The 18854-nt window shown below is 44.1% G+C and overlaps 1 protein-coding gene across 4 annotated transcripts in view; it reads right to left on the reverse strand.

Moving 5' to 3' along the window:
- The window catches only part of Maf (MAF bZIP transcription factor), a 352610-nt gene extending 334646 nt beyond the window's left edge, over positions 1–17964 (reverse strand). For 2 of the 4 annotated variants that reach the window (XM_036188076.1, XM_036188075.1), the window contains exons 1-2: positions 16677–17964; positions 4286–4346 (exon numbers count right to left, since the gene is read on the reverse strand). In XM_036188076.1, coding sequence (XP_036043969.1) covers positions 4313–4346; positions 16677–17785 — 1143 coding nt within the window. In that variant the 5' untranslated portion in view covers positions 17786–17964 and the 3' untranslated portion in view covers positions 4286–4312. Of the gene's footprint in view, positions 1–4285; positions 4347–16213; positions 16244–16676 lie in introns of those variants that run through there. The other 2 variants (XM_036188078.1, XM_036188077.1) reach the window with 2 other exon arrangements.
- Between the last annotated feature and the right edge of the window lie 890 nt (positions 17965–18854).

Here is an 18854-nt window from a genome sequence, read left to right on the forward strand (position 1 = left end):
TGTGCTTTTCAACAGGCAGGAAAGACGAAGCTGAAACCTTCTCGGCTGCATGTGAATAACCACATTAGATGATGCTTGCGGAGCAAAAAGAAGAAAACAAAACCCTACCAGGACCCTCCTTCATCTCTCTGTCTTTCTTGATCCCCGATGATTTCATCATAGGATGCATTCTTGCATCGTCAATGAGGTATTAATATCTGCCAGGGTTTACACCTGCTGTCACCATAAGACTCAGTTGACAGTATCTGTAAAACCACCACAGGTTTGATTTTCCCAGGAGTCCTGAAACCACACTCCTCTCTCTTTCTGGATGATATTAGTTCCACCCAAAAAAGGCATGGTGCTAATTAATAGCTTTACTTTATTCCCAGTAGATACCTAGAAAGACAGGCACACTAACTCTGCTGGCTTCTCCTTGTCCTGGTGTTTTCCAAATATTTTAAATGGAAACTAAAAACAAACAAGCAAAACTCTCTGATCCCCAGTGCTTAGCTCATTTATGGCTGATAATTTCTTTGAGTGCTGGGAACAGAAAAAGAAATGCCCACACAAATCTTGATAGTGCTTTTCAGGGTAAGGAAATGCCTGACTCTGCCAGAGAGAGAAGAGGGAGTTTAAATGTCGGTGTGGAAGCCCGGCTTTAAGTCTGAGGTTTTGACAGGTGACTGCACACATGCCTTTATGGTGAAACATCCTTTCAAAAGAATCACTTTTGTTGTAAGTCACAAGGGCTACAGGGTTTGCAGAATTTCCTCCTCTCACATTCCTCAACTAAATATAAAATATTTCTTTAAGTTCACCACTTCAATAGTATCTCAAGGTTAGAGAAAAGACTAGACATTTAGATGGTGGGATTCGGCTAGTAGCCCACTGTCATGAATTGATTGAATCGAGGAGGAGCTTAACCTAAATAAACAGGCAGCAGCAACAGAAAACAATTAGGGTGAATTGGGATCACAAAATACTTTAAACAAAATCTTTTCCCTAATTGTCTCAGCGTCAAAAGATATAAAAATTCAATAAACTTGAAATATGCTCACGGGGTTTTACCAGAATGGTCTCCACTACAAATGCTCAAGGGAGATGGAATATCTTCTTCCTTAGAGGATTCATTCTAAAGATTTATTGTCTAGATGCTCCAATCAGCCTTTATCGGGGGACAGGATCCACCAAACATTTGGTGCCAATCAGAACTTAAAGTCTTGGGGAGAGCAGCGTTCCCTTGTGTGGAAATACAGATTAATCATTTCCAACCAAATATTCTCATAGGTTCTATGAGGGATCCTGGGTGTGGTGTCTTTATGTCATAACTAAACAGGTGCACATATTGTGCCGAGGCACCCATGTTCTTTGGGAATCCTGAACTTAGGTTTGCATTTTATTTCCCGAGGCTTATAGACAACACCGAGAGACGGGTAGACAGAGACAAGACTTTGAAGACATTGTCTTTGTCTTGTTTCATGTTACCCTGGTCATAAATTAGAGGGTGGCCTTCCTTATACTTGACTACTTTCTGAAGTCATTCAATGGGCACAGGGAAGGCCAGAGAAAATCCTGCCCATGCTGTGAAGACTGGTGAGCAGGGGGTGGAATATGGGAACAAGGCATATTTCTGCAAATTTCATCTCCAGTAGGTGAGAGGACAGCCACCACCAGCCTCTCCCTTATATGTGTGTCTCACCTGTCATGCCTAAGACAGCTGTGTAAGACTTGACTGCATCCAGGTTAGTCTAAACCAATAGCAGGAACATCTGAAGTGGTCAGAACAGACATATGAGCTGGTTGTGACCTGTTACCACCTTCCAAGACCCATGTCAGTACCTCAAGACACAGGAACGGAAAGGGTTGCTGTCTAATTTGATGCGAATCACAGGTAGTTAGATCACACCTTAGTACACTTCAACCCAGGAGACAGCTTCAAAGGCTAGTTCAAAAGCCACCCTGGAACATAGGGTCAGGCAATAGCATTACTTGTTTCCATGGCAAAAGTCACACCTTAGCCAGTGAGGCTGTGGGACAAGTCAGTCAAGAAGTAAGTTGACTGGATAGAGGGAAGACAAGCCATGCTTAGATGTTCAGGCTTGCATGTTAGGAGAACTTTCTTGAGAAGGAAGGTCTATATGCATTTTGATGATTAGTAGATCTGGGTCTGTGACATGTCATAGAAAATGTTAGTCAAGGTCAAAGGATTCTACTGAAGCAGAGAATTTAATCTTCTTGTAATATCAACTAGGTAAACATTTTAAAATTGTGTGTGTATCAGTAGGTCTGTCTGTCTGCATCTTTTAGGTGCCCCTGAAGGCCAGAGGAAGTGTCAGATATCTTGGAGCTGAAGTTACAAGTGGTTGGGATGCACCCAGTATGGGTTCTGGGATCTGAACAGGGGCCTCTACAAGAGCAGTGTAAGCTCTGAAGAGCTGAGCCATATCTCTAGCCCTTGGATGAATATTTTGCAATATGACCATGAACCATCACATAATCTAGACTGTATTTCTGACAGTAAATAAAAAGCAACTAGATAGCTCCCTCCAAATTTGTGGTTCCATTTTCAAAACCTACCTTAACATTAAAGTGCCAGACATGAGCTACTAAGCTATGCCTGGCTGAAATTTAGCAAGAGGCAGAAAGCCTATTGATTCACCATATTTGCAGTTCCCTGAGTGAAATCCCTTAGCCAAAGCCATTTTCCAAAAATAAGCTAAGCAACTCTCCCCAGAGCACCAGGCACTGAGCTTTCTATACATTGGCTTATAGTACCTAATGTCATAAGGGAACTTGGAGGCACTGTCTTCCCCAAACTCCCCTCCTGACCAGATGTCTTTCTCTCTCTTGCTCTTGCCTGTCAATCATGTTCACAGCTGAAATTTGATTTCTCTCCCACCGGTACCTTATATGAAATATTACCAGTGTGGTTAGGACCAGTGTGAAACTTGCTTTTAATGTTCATTAACTTTTTGCTCAAAGTGGATGGTATCAATGACACAAAACCTGCCAGTCGGCCTAGATCGTTGTATTTAACAGGTGACTTTCAAATTAGAATTATAAAGATCTGCACAAGAAAGAATAAGTCCTGCAACTGCATACACATACAGACATACGAGTCACACTGAAGAAATACACCAAGTTCAGATTTAGATACGTAAATTCCTTTAAAAAAAACCTGTTACTTTGTATAAGGTTAGCAGAGAAACCATATTGTGTATTCACAGTGCAATTATTAAAAATGAGACTTTCCTCACCATAGCAAATGTATGTAAATAATCAGACACTACTTTTGAATAGAGGAGGGAAAATGAGCTCCCCCCCCCAATACTCTGATTTACTGGATCCCCCAAGAGCCTTCTTTTTGAAGAACTATAATTTGACAGTGTGACTTTTACCTCCCACCCACCGCTTCAGTTTTGCTAGATACCAGAAGGGAAAAAAAAAACCACAAGTATTTCATGCAAATTTCTCAGCAAGCAAACTTTGTAATAACAAAAAAAAAAAAATCATACTTTGTTTCACTAGCTAATGAGAGGTAAAAAGAACACATAAAACCATGACTCTATGCAGTGATTGGGGTGAGAGTGTTGTTCTGGCTCTCCAATTGGAGAGGGCTCATAATTAAATTCATGCTGGGATGCTTGGAGTTGAAAACACATTTAAACAGCTCCATTTTATTTTCTCTGGTAGATGAAAATCATATTGTGGCCTTCCACGTGCCGCCTTCCCCCCCCCCCCCCCCGATTGCTGTGAAAGGTGGCTCCACAGACACAGATGGATTCAGAAGAACAGCACTCTGCGTGGAAATTATGCCAAAATCTCCAAATGTGAGTGCAGATATTATAAGCCATTGTAAATTTGGAATGTTCACAAATCCAGGTAGAATTGATCAAGATGGTGAACGTCAGTTTTGCTCAAATTCATCCAGTGATCTGACATTCAAGGAGAAGGACTGCCTTCTCCAGTGTGGGCAAAGATTTGTGGTACCAGGATGAAGGGTTTGAGATCTGTTCGGATTGGATTCGTTATTTTGTATGAGACAGATAATAATGTAAGGACATCAATACAGAACGCATGCTAGTTCTCACCCAGACAGCTTGTGCCATTCTTACAGTGCCAAGTGTCACCATTTATGTTGCATGTGAGACACCACTACTAAAAGGACCGAGCACAGGAACGCCTCCTCGTAGCTGAGGAGCACAGCTTTGCTGGCTGCAGGGTTGCTGGTTTATGTTCCCTCCCTCGCTCGCACGGCAAGTCCGTCCAAACAAGCACATGCATATCGAAGATCCACGCGTACCTGTTTGATTCCGGCCAACTGCTTTGCTCACATCACAGATGTAGAAGAGTCCCTTGGGTACCTGATTCAGTAAATATATTAAAATAAACAAAAGGTGATTAATATCCGGGAAGAGCCTTTGAAAGACAGTATGTTCAAGGCCGCTTAACTATCTATGACAAGGCAGAGATGGTTAAAAGAAGAACAATCTGGTCTAGGTGAGCTTGCATGGTGGTCTCGGCCCTACCACATCAGAAATTGGGTCTGAGTGGAAGGAAGAAGTCCACAGCGAAGGAAGCCTCCTCCCGGTGATGGGCCCCAAAAGTGGGATGCCACTGGACAAGCATCAGCTTTAAAACTGTTCTCAATTCACAGATAACCAAGCCATCCTAGGTTCATAGAAGGGGGATCTATACGATTTCTGGTAGGCTTCTCCGTGTCTCCCATTGCTAGTTCCTCAGAGGAACCACAGGTCCAGTTCTTTGGGCACTTCCTGGGTGCCTGCTCATGCAGACTCTGCCCTCTCCTCCATCTCTGGGGTCTATTTTACTAGCAACTCCGGACAATCACTACAAGTGTTTTCTTAACAAATAGTAGCGTTTAGATGTCATCCCTTTGTTTATTTTATTTTTTTTCTGTTTAAATTGGTAACCAGGAATATTCAGAATGAAGGACTTGAAAATGAGGTTTCTTAAAAAAAAAAAAAAAAAAAAGACTTATTGTTATAGAATGAATAACAAAGCACAATAATTCAAAATGCTTACCTTTCCAAACCAACAACAAAACTCAGCTTATTTATATTAGCTATACTAATGTGGGTGGCAAAATAGTGTTCATTTGCTGTACAGAACCTAATATTTTCTAGACAGCAGCTTAATAACAAAACAGACTTGTCATTTCCTCCCACGGATAGTCACACTGTACCAGTTCAGGCTGTCAAAATATATTTAAAATCTAATTTAAAAGATACAACATGGTTTGGGGAAATCTGTGTATGATAACTGCAATGGACTAGTAAGTCAGTCTATCTCCCCCACCCCCCCAACAAGAATATTTCATTATTTCCCTCTAATCTGTCACCCTTCTATTTGGACGCTTTTCCAGTTGGTGGGAACAAATAGACAAAATGCTCATTCACATGCTGGATCCCAGAGGCTGTGTAGCTGAACGCGCAATCTTCACTTAAATTGTCACTCAGCTTTGTAACTCTTCTTCTTTCGAATGCTTTTTATGTAAAGTAGAACACTGCTCGGATAAACAAATCCTGGCCCTTGTATCTACCAAGACCATCGGAAATTAATCATGTGTTTTTATTTGTGTTTCCCATTGAAATGTTTTAAAAACCGTGAGATCCACTTGTCTAGTCTTCACATACTCGTCTCCTCCTACATATGTATTTTTACAAGAAGGAGGGAGTGAAAAAAAAAAAAAAAACGAGAAATACACTGAAATTGTTTTAAAACCTGGAAGTGTGCCTTTAAGATAAACTGTTCCTTACTGGAAATTTAGATAGTTAATCTCAAAAACAAATAAAAAAAATAAATAAATAAAATAAAAAATTTAAATTTCCCATTTTGAATAACCTTCTCTAAAAACAACAACAACAACAACAACAACAACAACAAAACACCTTTGGGCACAATTGATTCTCATAGAAATACAAGTGAATGGAAGGGTGTGGAAGCCTAGGAGGCTGTGGGAGGAATACTGGCATGAACCCTTTGTGGGGATACAGCAAACATGGTAAGATTTGACAAGGAGGATTTACATGAGCTCAGAGACCAGCAGGGCATTTTACAATTTTAGAAAAATATTACAAAGCAATAATTGGATGTGGGCTTTGCAAAAATGCCCCCCCTCACCCTGCCCTTCCCAGCCCTGTCATTGATAGTATCTGTTATTTTAGGAGGAAAAGAATCAGCTTCATTAAATGCAATATTTGGCATTTTGCCTGAAATCTCATAAAGTAGCAGTCCTTTTTAGATCGTTGGTGTCATTTTCCCCAAGATGACCTCTATGCTCTGGCTACCTGGGGAACCTATCAGATTAGCTAGACACTTACTTTCCAAAGCCCGTGGGAGGAGGGCCCTGGTGTTTGCACACCTGCAGGGAGTCCAAAAGCCAGTGCATCCTTGTTGTTTTGTTGTTGCTCTTGTTCTGCTGCCTTTGCCTAGACTGACCGCTGGGGAGGAGGGAGGGTCAGGGGATCTCTGATGACAGTGAGATAGGAGCCTTCTGAGCTGAACCATGACCATGTCATCGAGGCCAGATGGCTGACAGCACAGAGCCTCTTACCCTAACCACTGATGAGGTTGTTGCTGTTTTAATAGTATGAAAGTGAACACCAATATTCAAGTTAGTATTTCAAAAGGGCTCAATCCCTTCACACCACAGTGAGTGCACCGGAAAGTGGGAAGTACGCCCTGAAAATATGTCACAGGTCGTCTGCCATGTCTCACAATGGCCCTAGTCAGACAGGGGCGTGGAGTATCACTTGTCTTTCATAGGTGAGGAGTTTGCCAAGACAAGCCTAGTTGTTCTGCTCATGCAGGGCCAAAGGGACAGAAGAAATTTACCCTGTGACCACTTTAATTTCATAAAGTAGAAACTGCAAATTTATCTTTAAACAGCCTGTGCACTTCATTGTGTTACATCAAAAGAGCCAAATATATAAATAAATGGCAGAGGCCAGAATATTTTGAATTTGTTGTCTAACACCAGAATGACACAAATATGGGTTTTAAAAACAGATTTGGTATGATGTAGTTACCATTGGACCTTTTATCTTTTTCCTTCCTGTCAAAAAGGATTTAAAAGAAAAATCTAACAGTATTAACAGTGCCTGTGATGCATATTGATTGTTTTGGTTTCAAAATATTCACTTGCATAGCTAAGTCCTGCACTGAGAGACAGAGAGTTAAAATGTAGAATATTTGTTCATTAAGATACAAGGGGCTGCCTAGCTCTACCTCTCCCAAAGGACAGTGCCTAAGAGAAAGTGGCTACCTGGGTTGAGACCATTCCAAAGTGTTTCCTTTTCAAGTCCTCCCTATGGAGACAATTCCTAGGTGCTGGCAGTTTGGAATTTTGTGTTAAATCCAGAAAAGCAAAGCAACTGTCGGAGAAGCCCATCTGAAAGCTTGTTCAGCTGGCTTTGTTCTGTAAGGGGGCATTCAGCTGCACACCATGGAAAGTCCAAAGCATGAAGAGAGACTTTAAAGATTTCAAAACAGGCTACCTGTAATTCTCTGCCCCTGCTTTTCTTCGTCTTCTGTCTAATCAAAGCAGGGAAAGGGAAAAAATCTGGAAAGTTAGTAGAGTAAAACACACAGATGCTCTGGAGCTCGGAAGATGCTCATCTTGTTTACAGAAAGTCCCAGGGCACTGGGAGGTAGAGCAGTGTCCCAGGGGAAAAGGCAGAGGTTCTGGCAGCACACTTTGTCCCACCCAGGTCCAGCAGCACAGTTCCTCTGCTGGTTCTGACAGCCCAGAAGGTTTGCTCCACCCAGAGTCATCCTCTAGGACAACCTTAGCCAGATCCCAAGGCACATGGGGGTTCCCTGCAGGGGTCCTGTCACTGGGCCCAGTATATGACTCAGGGACAAGCTGGTTGTGGCTGCCCCTAGCACCAGACTGCTGTTTGGACATCTCAGAGGTGAAATTGGTGCCTGGTCCCCAAACATGCACCAATTTCGAGTAGGCCTGTGGCTGCAGGTAGGGCACTGAGGGACTGTCTGGTGGCCTAAGGAAGTCACTGGCCACAGAGAGCCCTCCTGGCTTCCCCAATAGCCTCTTAGTTCAGCCTGGTTCCCATCTGCTGTTCACCAGTCAGGGGAGTCTCCAAAGGTGTCCAGCACTCTGACCCTCAGCTCTGGCTATGAATTGGGACCAGCTATATGACTGGTCCCCACAATGCAAGTGTATATATCAATGGGCAGAGGCAGATATATGTTCTTTGTGGTGTGATGAGGAGTGTGTAGATGCTGGGAAAGGGGCCGATCTCAGCTTTTTCCTTGCCTGCTCTTCTCTTCACTCGAAGCTGTGGAAAGCTTTATACAGTGAGCAACCACACACCCTATGCTAACCAGACTTCTTCCCTCTCTACCTTTGTCTGCACATAACACTGCACCCTGGGTGACTTGTGGTGGCATTAACTGCTTCCTGGCTAGAAGACCATACCACTCCAGGGGGCTCTCTTATGGCCCTGTGTGACTGACATGACAGGCAAGGGTGTTGACAATTAAGAGATGGACACTGGATGGGACAGGGGTCAGGTGGTAAGGGGCTGAAATGTTGGTGTTAAGAGCCTCACTCTTTTTAGCAATATATAGGGGACTTAGAGGTCGGCCAGCCTCTTATCAGTGCTCCTTGTAAACAGATAATTCTTGGGAGAGTCCCTAAGCATGACCTGAGATGACTCTAAGCAATTGGAGGTCATAGGTCAAGGTTGGCCTTTGTCAGTAATTCCTTCCCTAGCAATTGCAGCCTCTTCCTTCCCTCTGGATTTTTAAGCCTTGATTAAAATGGCCTATTGTCTTATGGACATCAGGGTCACGTTTCTTCTGCTAAAGTTCCCACAGGACATCCAAAGCCCACTTCTAGAGGCTTCCAGAAGCAGATGCCTTCACATAGAAGCTGGGAAAATATTGGTTGCAAAAAGGGCATGTGTAGCTTTGTCCGGATTTGCAGGTCACAACTGTTCTTGACATGACATTTTCCTCCTTCCTGCCTAGTTCTGCGAGGTTTGGTAGCTTCTCTAAACCAACCAGGAGGAAAGACTTTCTTCTGAGAGCTCAGTTTGGAAGCAGGCAAGTTGGGAATCAGAGCAGATTCCAACCGAGAAATCTAGGAACAGAATCAGCCGAGCCAGGCTTGGAGTGTGGGTGGGTGGGGACTGACCGGAGAACTGTTTCCTTCCAGCTTCTGCTTTTTGTCCCAAAGCAGGGATGCACCTCTGAGTCCCCCTTCCTGAATGAATGCCCCTTTCTAATGGCAGCTAAAAACTCAAGATGGATTTTTGCAGTGGAAAGGAATGCGATGTTGTAATCTAAAGTCTACTAGGGGGGTATTTGTGATACGTTGAGTTGTGCAGGAGGAGGCATTCAGCAGATGCCCCCTCTGATTTCAGGGAGGAACTCCACATTCCTCTCACAGCCTCCCTCTGGAAAATGTGTTTGGGGAGTTTCTTAAACCGGTCCAACTCATACACATTCATATAAACATCTGATTTCTGTGTGCTGTTGATGTATGCTTCCCATCTTGGCCTTGTCTGTTGTGTAGACTCCCCTTTTTCTTACACACACACACACACACACACACACACACACACACAGCTTTCAAATTTAACTGATCAAAAGCTGTTATGTCATAAAACCTAGTGCAGTGTATATACAAATATTAGGATATAGCGTCTGAGTGGTCTAAAATGTTGTTGCCACTGTCAAACAACCATCTAAAATAAAATAATAAATTCATAAGTGTTCCCTCCAATTAAGACACTAGTGTTTCCTCAAAGCTTCCTTTCCCTTTGGATCCCTACATAAAAAAAGAGAAAAAAGTAAGCCTGTGTGTGCACACTTTTAGAGGTCAGGAGTACTGGGCACAAGCCCTGCCTTATGTGTACACAGGAACTGATTTTGCCACTGAGCAGGTGAAAGCCTGTGGAATTATTTATTCCGGGGAATCTCGCCTTCACAGTCTCCCTCTCTTCTCGCCTCCTATTGCTACAGCAGGGACTCGGGCTTTGCCATTTGATTTTGCTTTGTTCTTTCTGCTCAATCCTCTCTAGAGGGTAACAAGGCCCCCAGTTTATCTCAAGACTGTGTTGCTTTGTGTCCCCAACAACCATGAGCCAGCCCTACAAACTAAGATTCCCTCACCATGTCTCCAACTTCCAGCTAGAGTAAAAATGCCAGCAAGAGCCTGGATAGTTCAGGACAGCAAAGAGTGGAGAGATTCCCCTATTCTGGGGCTTTTAATGTCAGCATTTTAAAGATTTGTATTCAAACTGATAAAAACTATCTCTTGAGAAGGTGGATTGAGGCTTTTCCTGTTCTAGGCAAATGCAAAAACAAATCCTGGTTTCGATAAAAGGACCCTGGACTCTGTCCCGTCCCCTATGGTTACCGCTCTACCCTGGACTTGGGACATCTTTGAGGCTGAGGATCAGCTAAGAGCAAAAATAAACTTCAGGGTTTTGAAGGAAAGCCTAGAGTCTGTCTTACGAGTTCAGTGTCTTGAGGAGTAAACTGAAGCGGCGGGAACCACACAGCCTCTGACTGCAGAGAAAACTTTCCTAAATCCCCCAAAGAGAAAACCTAAATGACGGTGCTTCTTCCAAGAAAGAAGCTAAATTATTATTTTTCTGACCAAATATAAGTCAATCACAGCAGAAAACATTGCAAATCAGCCCTCCAAAGTGTGCTGTGAGGCACTTCCTATCGCTCTCGCTGACTGTATAAGCACGAAGGCCTCACAGCGGCAGTGTGAGTTTTTTGGACACAGTGATCAGATGTCTGAAGGCTGTCTGTCACTCACATCTTCCTTTCTCTTTCACTCCAAGGAGAAGAAGGAGGAAGAAAAGGAAAGAAAAAAAAAAAAAAACAAAGATTCCAGAATGACAATCAGATTTTAAAATATTGATTGGTCCAATATACAGCAGGCCTATTTTTATCAAGCTGAGAATGTGTGACTATGGAGGTAAGTTTTCCTTGGTCAGAACAGAGCAAGACAACAAAGGCATTGGAAACTGTCTGTGCTCTGAAGCTTTGGGATATGTCCTAAGCAACTTCTGTGACTTGGCCCAGGAAATGCCCAGAGCCTGGCTAGAGATTCAAGCTATATGCCATGCCCCTGAAAGCAAACACCATTTTTCTCTCCTCATGCTTTTAACAGTAAAATTGGCAGCTTGGCCAGAGAAGTTCTATTTAAAAGCCTAAGAATCTCGAATTGATGTTAAGCACATGAAAAGGACTAGGGTAAGAGGTAAAGGGGGGAGAGAACAGGATGCTAGGCAGTATCAGATACATGCAGCAATAGAGAGCATCTCCCCTTGGATGTCTGTGTGGGAAGGGGCTCCGTGGCCACAGTACCAAGCTGTAAATGTCTAGATGGTAGATTTATCGGTTGGGTAGAGGTTGGGCCTATATGATGTCAATATGTTTACATATCAGATATGTTGTGAAAAATAGTTACAACTTGTTTCTTGAAAAGGAGAAACATACACAAGCCAGGAAATTAAAAGGAAGTGATTTTTGTTGAGTGTCTCAGAGAATATAATAGTAGGTATACGGCGTAGGAGAGAAGCCCACAGAGGGTGTGTATTTAACTAACTGTATTTTGCCACTCATTGGTTTCATTTACAGCTATGTCGACAAATGGCACGTTTGACATCATAGAAACTAGTCAATACTAGTATCACTACGGCCTTTGAAAAACCAAGATGTCCAGTCACATCAAGCTGCTGCCCCAGCAAGGGTCTGGGGTGGGGAGAAGTCAAAATCTTGCCCTTTTTCCCCCCTTAGTACAATTCTCTGCCAGGAAAACAATGAAAAATGAAGATATACTGCTAAGAATGTGCATGCCTAAATATGCTTTTAAAATGCCAGCTGTTTGCTGTGGGGAAAGTTTTCTTTATAGATATATTTAAAACACACACACACACACACACACACACACACACACACACACACACGTTCCAGAGGTTCTAATTCCAGTATATATTTTTTAAAACTATTATTGTAGGTTGAAAGCTATCACACCGGTTTGGTTGGATGCCTGGTACACGGATAAGCGCAGGGACCCTTTCCTGTGGGTCTGAGTCCTTCGGGCAAGAGGTGTAGTTAATTGTTTAGTATGGTGGTTACATATTCAGTAGCCTTCTTCTCTAACACAGTAATTTTTTTTTTTTTTTTTTTAGAAAGGGCATGGAATGGAAATCATTCTCCAAAACCACAAATAATTTTTTGATGTACGGCTTGCATACATCTTATGTGCAACTCATATCTCATGAATACACTGGGCACATGCCGCTGGGCTTCTTAAATGTGGCAGAGTCTACTGATGACTCTACCTTGCCAGTGGGGCCGTTTCATTATTGGAATGAAAGGAATTTTAACACTATTTAGACAAAGTCCCAAATGCAATGCAAAAGGGAAAGCTAGACTTTCTTATTTGATTTCTCCCTTTCTTTCCTTCCTTTTTGTTTTTAAACTTAGGAATCTACTTGTAATAATGCACATTTGGGCAGGGTATGGTTCTTTGTGTTTAGTTATGTTTACTGTTATCTTCCAAAGTTCACCCTGTCTGAGAGTGCTTTTCAGGGGAGGTTAACTGTTTCTTCAAGTCCCTCAGCCTCATGCTTGCTCTGCTGCTGCTGCTGCTGCTTTATTTTCTCATGTCTGGGGCCCAAACTGGCTTCTCATATGCCTTATAGAATTCTATCAGGATGCCTCATTATGATGCAATTGTGTTTCCTCCAACTCAGGTTTCACTTTTTGATAAATAATTGTAGCCATTGTGTTACGGATGTCACTCTTTTTCTGAGAATATATTTGCCTAAAATCTTCCCTCTGCTGCTGAGCATTTGGTTCAAGTGACATGTCCATTTCCTCCTCTCCAGAGGGATGATATGTGTGTATTTTCTGGCTGTAATCAGAGAAATAAAAACCTCTGAAGCCGAGGACGGCTAATTTACAGCATATCCGAGAAGTTTTGCAATTAAGATTTCTGTCAAGCAAAACTAAGTGTTTGGGGGACTTGCGTTCAAGTTCATCAAAGAGAGGTCAACAGAGGAAGTATAAACAGTGTCTTCTGTTCTCTGCAAAAGAGCCAGGAGGGCCTCTGAGAAACTGGCCAGAATTCACCAGCCTGAAGAACTACCTGTTTCCTTACACATCAGGCCTTTCCTATGGGTTGCAATATTATCTTGTTTTTTAAAAAAGAAAAAGAATTGAAAGCAAAACAAGACAAAGGTCATTGTGTTGAGCTATATTTTCAAAACAGTGTTGGCTTTGTCTGCTCTTCCATTAACTTCCAGGGAGGCATACCAAGAGAGAAAATGGCTTGTATTTGTAACATGGTTGCAGGAATTTGTGACAGTCTAAATGGGTCAGGGTTTAGGAATTCAAATGAAGGTAACAGATTTTTTTCAAGTGATCCTTCAATTAGATCCCCATTCATAACCTGTTTTGGGGAAAAACAGCAACATATCATAGTATAACTTTCACTCCACGAAGGCATTGTTTTCTTCCTATGCTTATATTTTGGGGGGCTCATGTAATCTCTAGTTTGTCTGTGTGGAGACAACTCTTCCAATATTCCCAGAGCAATGTAGTTAGATAACAAAGCTAAACCTAGTATGAACTAGAAATTCTGTGGGAAAAGTGTGGACTTTCTTTTTCTCATTTAAGACAAATGACTTGCATTTTAAAGGATTAAAAATTCTTTTAAAATTAAAAAAAAATAAAGTAAAATCAACCAACTTTGATTTGTACAAAGTGTTTATATTTAGTCTTGTCAAGGGCGCACCAACAAGAAAATCAAGACATGTAAAAGAAGAAGAAAAAATAATCAGTTTTGGCCAAATGGCAAGAGTTGTTTATCTTTGCTATAAAATGCATATGTTCTAATGTGCCTCTGGCCAGTCCGACTTTCCGGTGCTATCACTCTGGTTGGATTTGCTCCTGGGTCAGAAGCCAAGAGTCTGTCCAGAAAGATTCACTCTTGTGTGTGTTTGTATATGTGTCTGTGTGTATGTCTGTTTCTCTCTCTTTTTTCCCTCTTTCTATTTCTGTCCCTCTTTCTCTCTTTTTTAATGGCTCAATTCATTGGGGAACTAAAAACTTTGGGGAGTAAAAAATTGAGATGTCACAATTCATATCTATATTAAATATTATTAGTGTTCTCAACTCTCAGAATAGCCTATAATTTCACCTGGAATTACTGCCTCCAACTCTCTGGTTCAGAAATCAAAGAGGATGCTTTTTGTATTTCACATCCAAGACATGGGGCCCAGTTAATCTGTACACTAAGAAACGGAACAGAATCCAAAAAAAAAATGCAGTTTATTATTGTAGATTATTCTTCCTCTCGATATAACCAGAATTGAAAATGAAAGAGAAGCATGTAGAACATCACGCGTGGTTAGTTAGTAACTCAGGTTATAAAACAATTTTGCACAGCAAAATATGTAAAAGAAAAGTGACTGACGAAAGATTTTTGTAGATTTATTGTGGTAAGATTTACTTTTCTTTCTTTTTTTTTTTTTTTTTTAAAGACAGGATGTCAGTCCCTGAAAATAACATTTACTGGTTATTGCCTTTAAAACTGTGGATTTTTTTTTTTAAGTTACAGAAAATCCAGTTCTGCACCACAACACAACTGTAAAAAATCTGCATTGCTTTAAAACTGTGCAGTAATGCCATTTTTATAACTGCATAAATTTCATTAGCGTTCTAAACAGTTTTGCGATTTTTTTTGTATTATATGCTTGCAGGTTATATCTTAGTGCAATTCAGTCCCAAATACTTTAATTTTGGAAAAAAAACATACATTTTTGAATGTAAAATACCCCTACAGATATAAACAGGGGCATTTCCCCTTTAATACTTTGGTTTTCAATACAGTCCATGGTATAGCAAGAACTACACATACCCAACTTATATTTAAGTTGCAAGCACATGCTTCAGAAGCTACTTTTTAAACAGTCCCCTTGCAAACTCTACCCCCCTTAACATCACAACAGTAAACAATTTAGTGCATCGGTCTTTAAAAAAAGCTACAGCTACACAGACCTAACTCTTTCAAATTTATCTAGAACATTCCTTTATCTGTAGCATACATTTTAACTGGGCTAACAGATTATAAAAACTATAATTAAATTATATACTAGAAACCCATAGCATTCCACATTTGACAATGACCAAAAGCCAAAAAAAGAGAATAATAATAATAATAATAATAATAATAAAATAAAACAAACCAAAATTAATTGGGGCAGATTTCTTTTTCTTTCTTTCTTTTCAAAGAAAATTTAGACTGCTTTTGGCAAGAGCACAATTTAAAGTGCCCCAAAGCAGGCGTCCATCATCGTTTCTAAAAAGAAAATATTTAATTTATGTTCTGTCATATTTGCCATGTCAATTTGTAGCCCATTCTGGTATCTTTGACAAGGAATGCCTTCAGTGCATTTACAACGGGAGGCTGAAGTTCATAGTAACTCAAAGCAGTCGGGAGTAGAAGCAAACTTTCAAGGGAAGAAGCCTCTGGGGTTCTACTTTTTCAGCTGTTGTTCTGAACTCAAAAAAGTCATGAGGCTGTAAAACAAAAGTATGGATGCCATGCGCTAAGTCTTCAAAAGTCCATTTCCAAGCCAAAAGGGAACAAAAAGGAAAAAAATAATTATACCATACATGTCCAGCATGCAGGCTTTTTTTTATTAATATAATGTCTCTTTTCCATAATGTCTTTGAAACTGTTATAGTTCATTGTTGCTAAGACAAAGTAGCAAGCATCATAATGCATGAGATGAGAGTAAATTTGTTTTTGTGTGTTTGTTTGTTTGTTTGTTTTTTAATGGCTGACTAAACTTCCAGATTTGGCATCATAAGGCCAAAACTCAGGAGTCACACCCAGAAGCTTGATGCAGGCTTGATTGTGGCAGGTTCAGGAGGGGCTTTAGTTCATTCTGTTTTAGCATAACAATGCTAAAAACCCGGTGGAACTCAGCACGCTGCAAGGTCTATAGCTTTTCACATTTTTTTTTTTCCTTTGCAAGCTCAATCTCACAGAAGAACTCAGGAGGAGAAAAAAAAACCTGCTGTTTTTTCTTTTATCTCAAGAACATGGTGCAGGGGGATGAGGGCGGGGATTGGGAAACACAGCAAGCTCCAAAAAATAAACAAAAACAAAGAAAAAACAAAAGAAAATTCAAACAAAATAAACACACACACACACAGAGAATGAACACCAGCTCATGAACTGAAAAAGAAGAAAGAAAAAAAAAATACAAGCGATTGATGGCTGGATTCAAAGGTGAGCTATGTCCTACATGAAGTACTCTGCTCAGATCTTTGACCCTTGTGCAAGTTTGGGGTGTGTGTGTGTAGAGGGGGGGCAGTGTTAAAAAAACAACTAAGCTAGCAAGTTATGGGGAATTTCAGGTTGGCAATCCGTGAGCCAGACACCCCTTCCCTCCCCAATCAAAACAGAGTCACCACCACCACAAGTTTGGTGTGTGTGTGTGTGTGTGTGTGTGTGTGTGCGCGTGTACAGGGCCAAGGAGAGCAAACTCGCCAGGGGAGGAGGAGCGGTGGTGGCGAGCATGGCCCTGCAACTAGCAAGCCCACTTAGGAGCCGGACCCCCACGGAGCATTTAACAAGGTGGCTAGCTGGGATCGCGTGTCACACTCACATGAAAAATTCGGGAGAGGACGGGTTGTCGCTGCTGGAGCCGTTTTCTCGGAACCCGCTGCTCACCAACTTCTCGTATTTCTCCTTGTAGGCGTCCCTTTCGCGCACCAGCCTGGAGATCTCCTGCTTGAGGTGGTCGACCTGCTGCAGCAGCTGGTTCTTCTCCGACTCCAGGACGTGTCTCTGCTGCACCCTCTTGAAGCGGCAGGACTGGGCATAGCCGCGGTTTTTCAGGGTCCGCCTCTTCTGCTTCAGTCGGATCACCTCCTCCTTGCTGACCCCGCGCAGCTGCCGGTTCAGCTCGCGCACCGACATGGTCACCAACTGCTCGTCCGAGAAGCGGTCGTCGAAGTGCAGGCCTCCCGCGGCATGGTGCGGGTGCAGGGCGCCCCCCGCCCCCGCCGCGCCCCCGCCGCCGCCGCCGCCGCCGCCGCCCCCGGTACTGGCTGGGCCACCGCCGCCCGCGCCACCCGCGCCGCCCGCAGAGGCGGACGCGCTGCCCGCGGCTCCCGGGGCGCCGGCCGTCGGGTGGTGGTGGTGCCCCGTGGTATGGTGGTGGTGGTGATGGTAGTGCGGTGCCGCGCCGCTCTGCGCGGCGGCCGCGGCGATCACGGCGGACACCACGGCGGCGGCGGGGCCCATCTCCTCTCCGCTGCCGCCCAGGGAGGCGCCGGCGCCGGCACCCGCCGCTGCGGCCAGCTGCTGTGCTCCCCGCGCGTAGCCATCGAAGCCACCCTGGAGCTGGTGGCTGTTGCTGATGAGCGCCTCGACCGCGTCCTCCGGGCTGAAGCCCAGCGCTTCGGGGTTGAGCTGCTGCGGGTAGCCGGTCATCCAGTAGTAGTCTTCCAGGTGCGCCTTCTGTTCGCTGCCCGAGCCCGGGCTGGGCGCCGAGAAGCTGGGGGACGGGGGCACCGAGCTGCAGGGCGTGCTCATGGGGGTGGAGGACAGCGAGCCCCCGGCGATGAGACGGCCGCACTGGCTGATGATGCGGTCGGTCTCCACCGGTTCCTTTTTCACTTCAAACTTCATCAGATCGAAGTCATTAACATATTCCATGGCCAGGGGACTGGTGGGCAGGTCGGAATTGTTCATTGCCAGTTCTGAAGCCATCCTCCTGCCTCCGCCGCCGCCGCCGCCGCCGCCGCTCCGCCAGATGGGCTGCAGGAGAGGGGCCAGCGGGCTGTGCTGGGTGGCCAGCGGGTGAGCCAGCTTGCCGGGCTAGGGCGCTTCTAGCTAGCGCGGCGGTGGCTGTGGCCCGAAAGCTCGAGCGTGCACACACCCCCCGCCCTGCCCGCAGCCCCCCGCGCCCGCCCTCCCTCCCCCCTGCTCACGCCAATGTGCTCTCTCTCTTTCTCTTGCTCTCTCTCTCTCTCCCGCTCGCCCTGGGCCCCCTCCTCGCCTGCTCGCCTCCCTGAGCTCGGATCCCGGGCGCTTCAGGCTCGGGAAGGTCCTCCGCAGCTGCTGGTGGTGGTGGTGATGATGACGGCGGCGGAGAGGATGCCGGAGACCGGCCCGGTGCGCGGCGTCCCCGGCTCGCCGCTCCGCTGCGCGTTTTGCATAAGGAGGGCTCGCCTAAGCCGGCCGGACTGCAGGCGGGGCGCGCGCAGCTGCTGCTCCGGGGCTGGGTGGCGCGGCGGGTGGCTGTCCCGGAGGCGCGGGCCTCCGCACCAGGGTAGTTATCACTTCACGCTTCTCCTCTTCTGCCTGGCTCTTATGATTACTATTATTATTTTCTCTTTCCTCTCTCCAGTTCCCTCTCGTGCGCGCGCTCTCTCTCTCTCACCCTCTCCCTCCGTGCAAAGTGCAAGAACGAGGTGCAGGCCGGCTGGAGGCAAGGGAGGGGGGAAGTTTAGTTCTTTCTTGCCTTTTTTTCTTTTTCTTTCTTTCTTTTTTTTTCTTTTTTCTTTTTTTGGTTTTGGCTTTAAAAAAAAAAAAAGCAAAATTGCAAAGTCCTGGGCTAAGGCGAGGATGAGAGCGAAAGGGTGGGGGGAGAGGCAGAGCGAACTAGCAGCCTGAGCTACAGCTCCAAGATGAAAAAAGATTTTAAAGCCTCTGATCCAGCGAGAAGAGTTTAAAGCAATTGCTGAGTTTTATAGCACCCGTGACGTCAGACTCAAATGGGAAATTGACTGGCACTCTCCTCCAATGGGAGACAGCGAGAGCGGCCGCTATTAGCATA

This window comes from Onychomys torridus, chromosome 5, assembly GCF_903995425.1.
Source record: "Onychomys torridus chromosome 5, mOncTor1.1, whole genome shotgun sequence".
Lineage (NCBI taxonomy): Eukaryota > Metazoa > Chordata > Mammalia > Rodentia > Cricetidae > Onychomys > Onychomys torridus.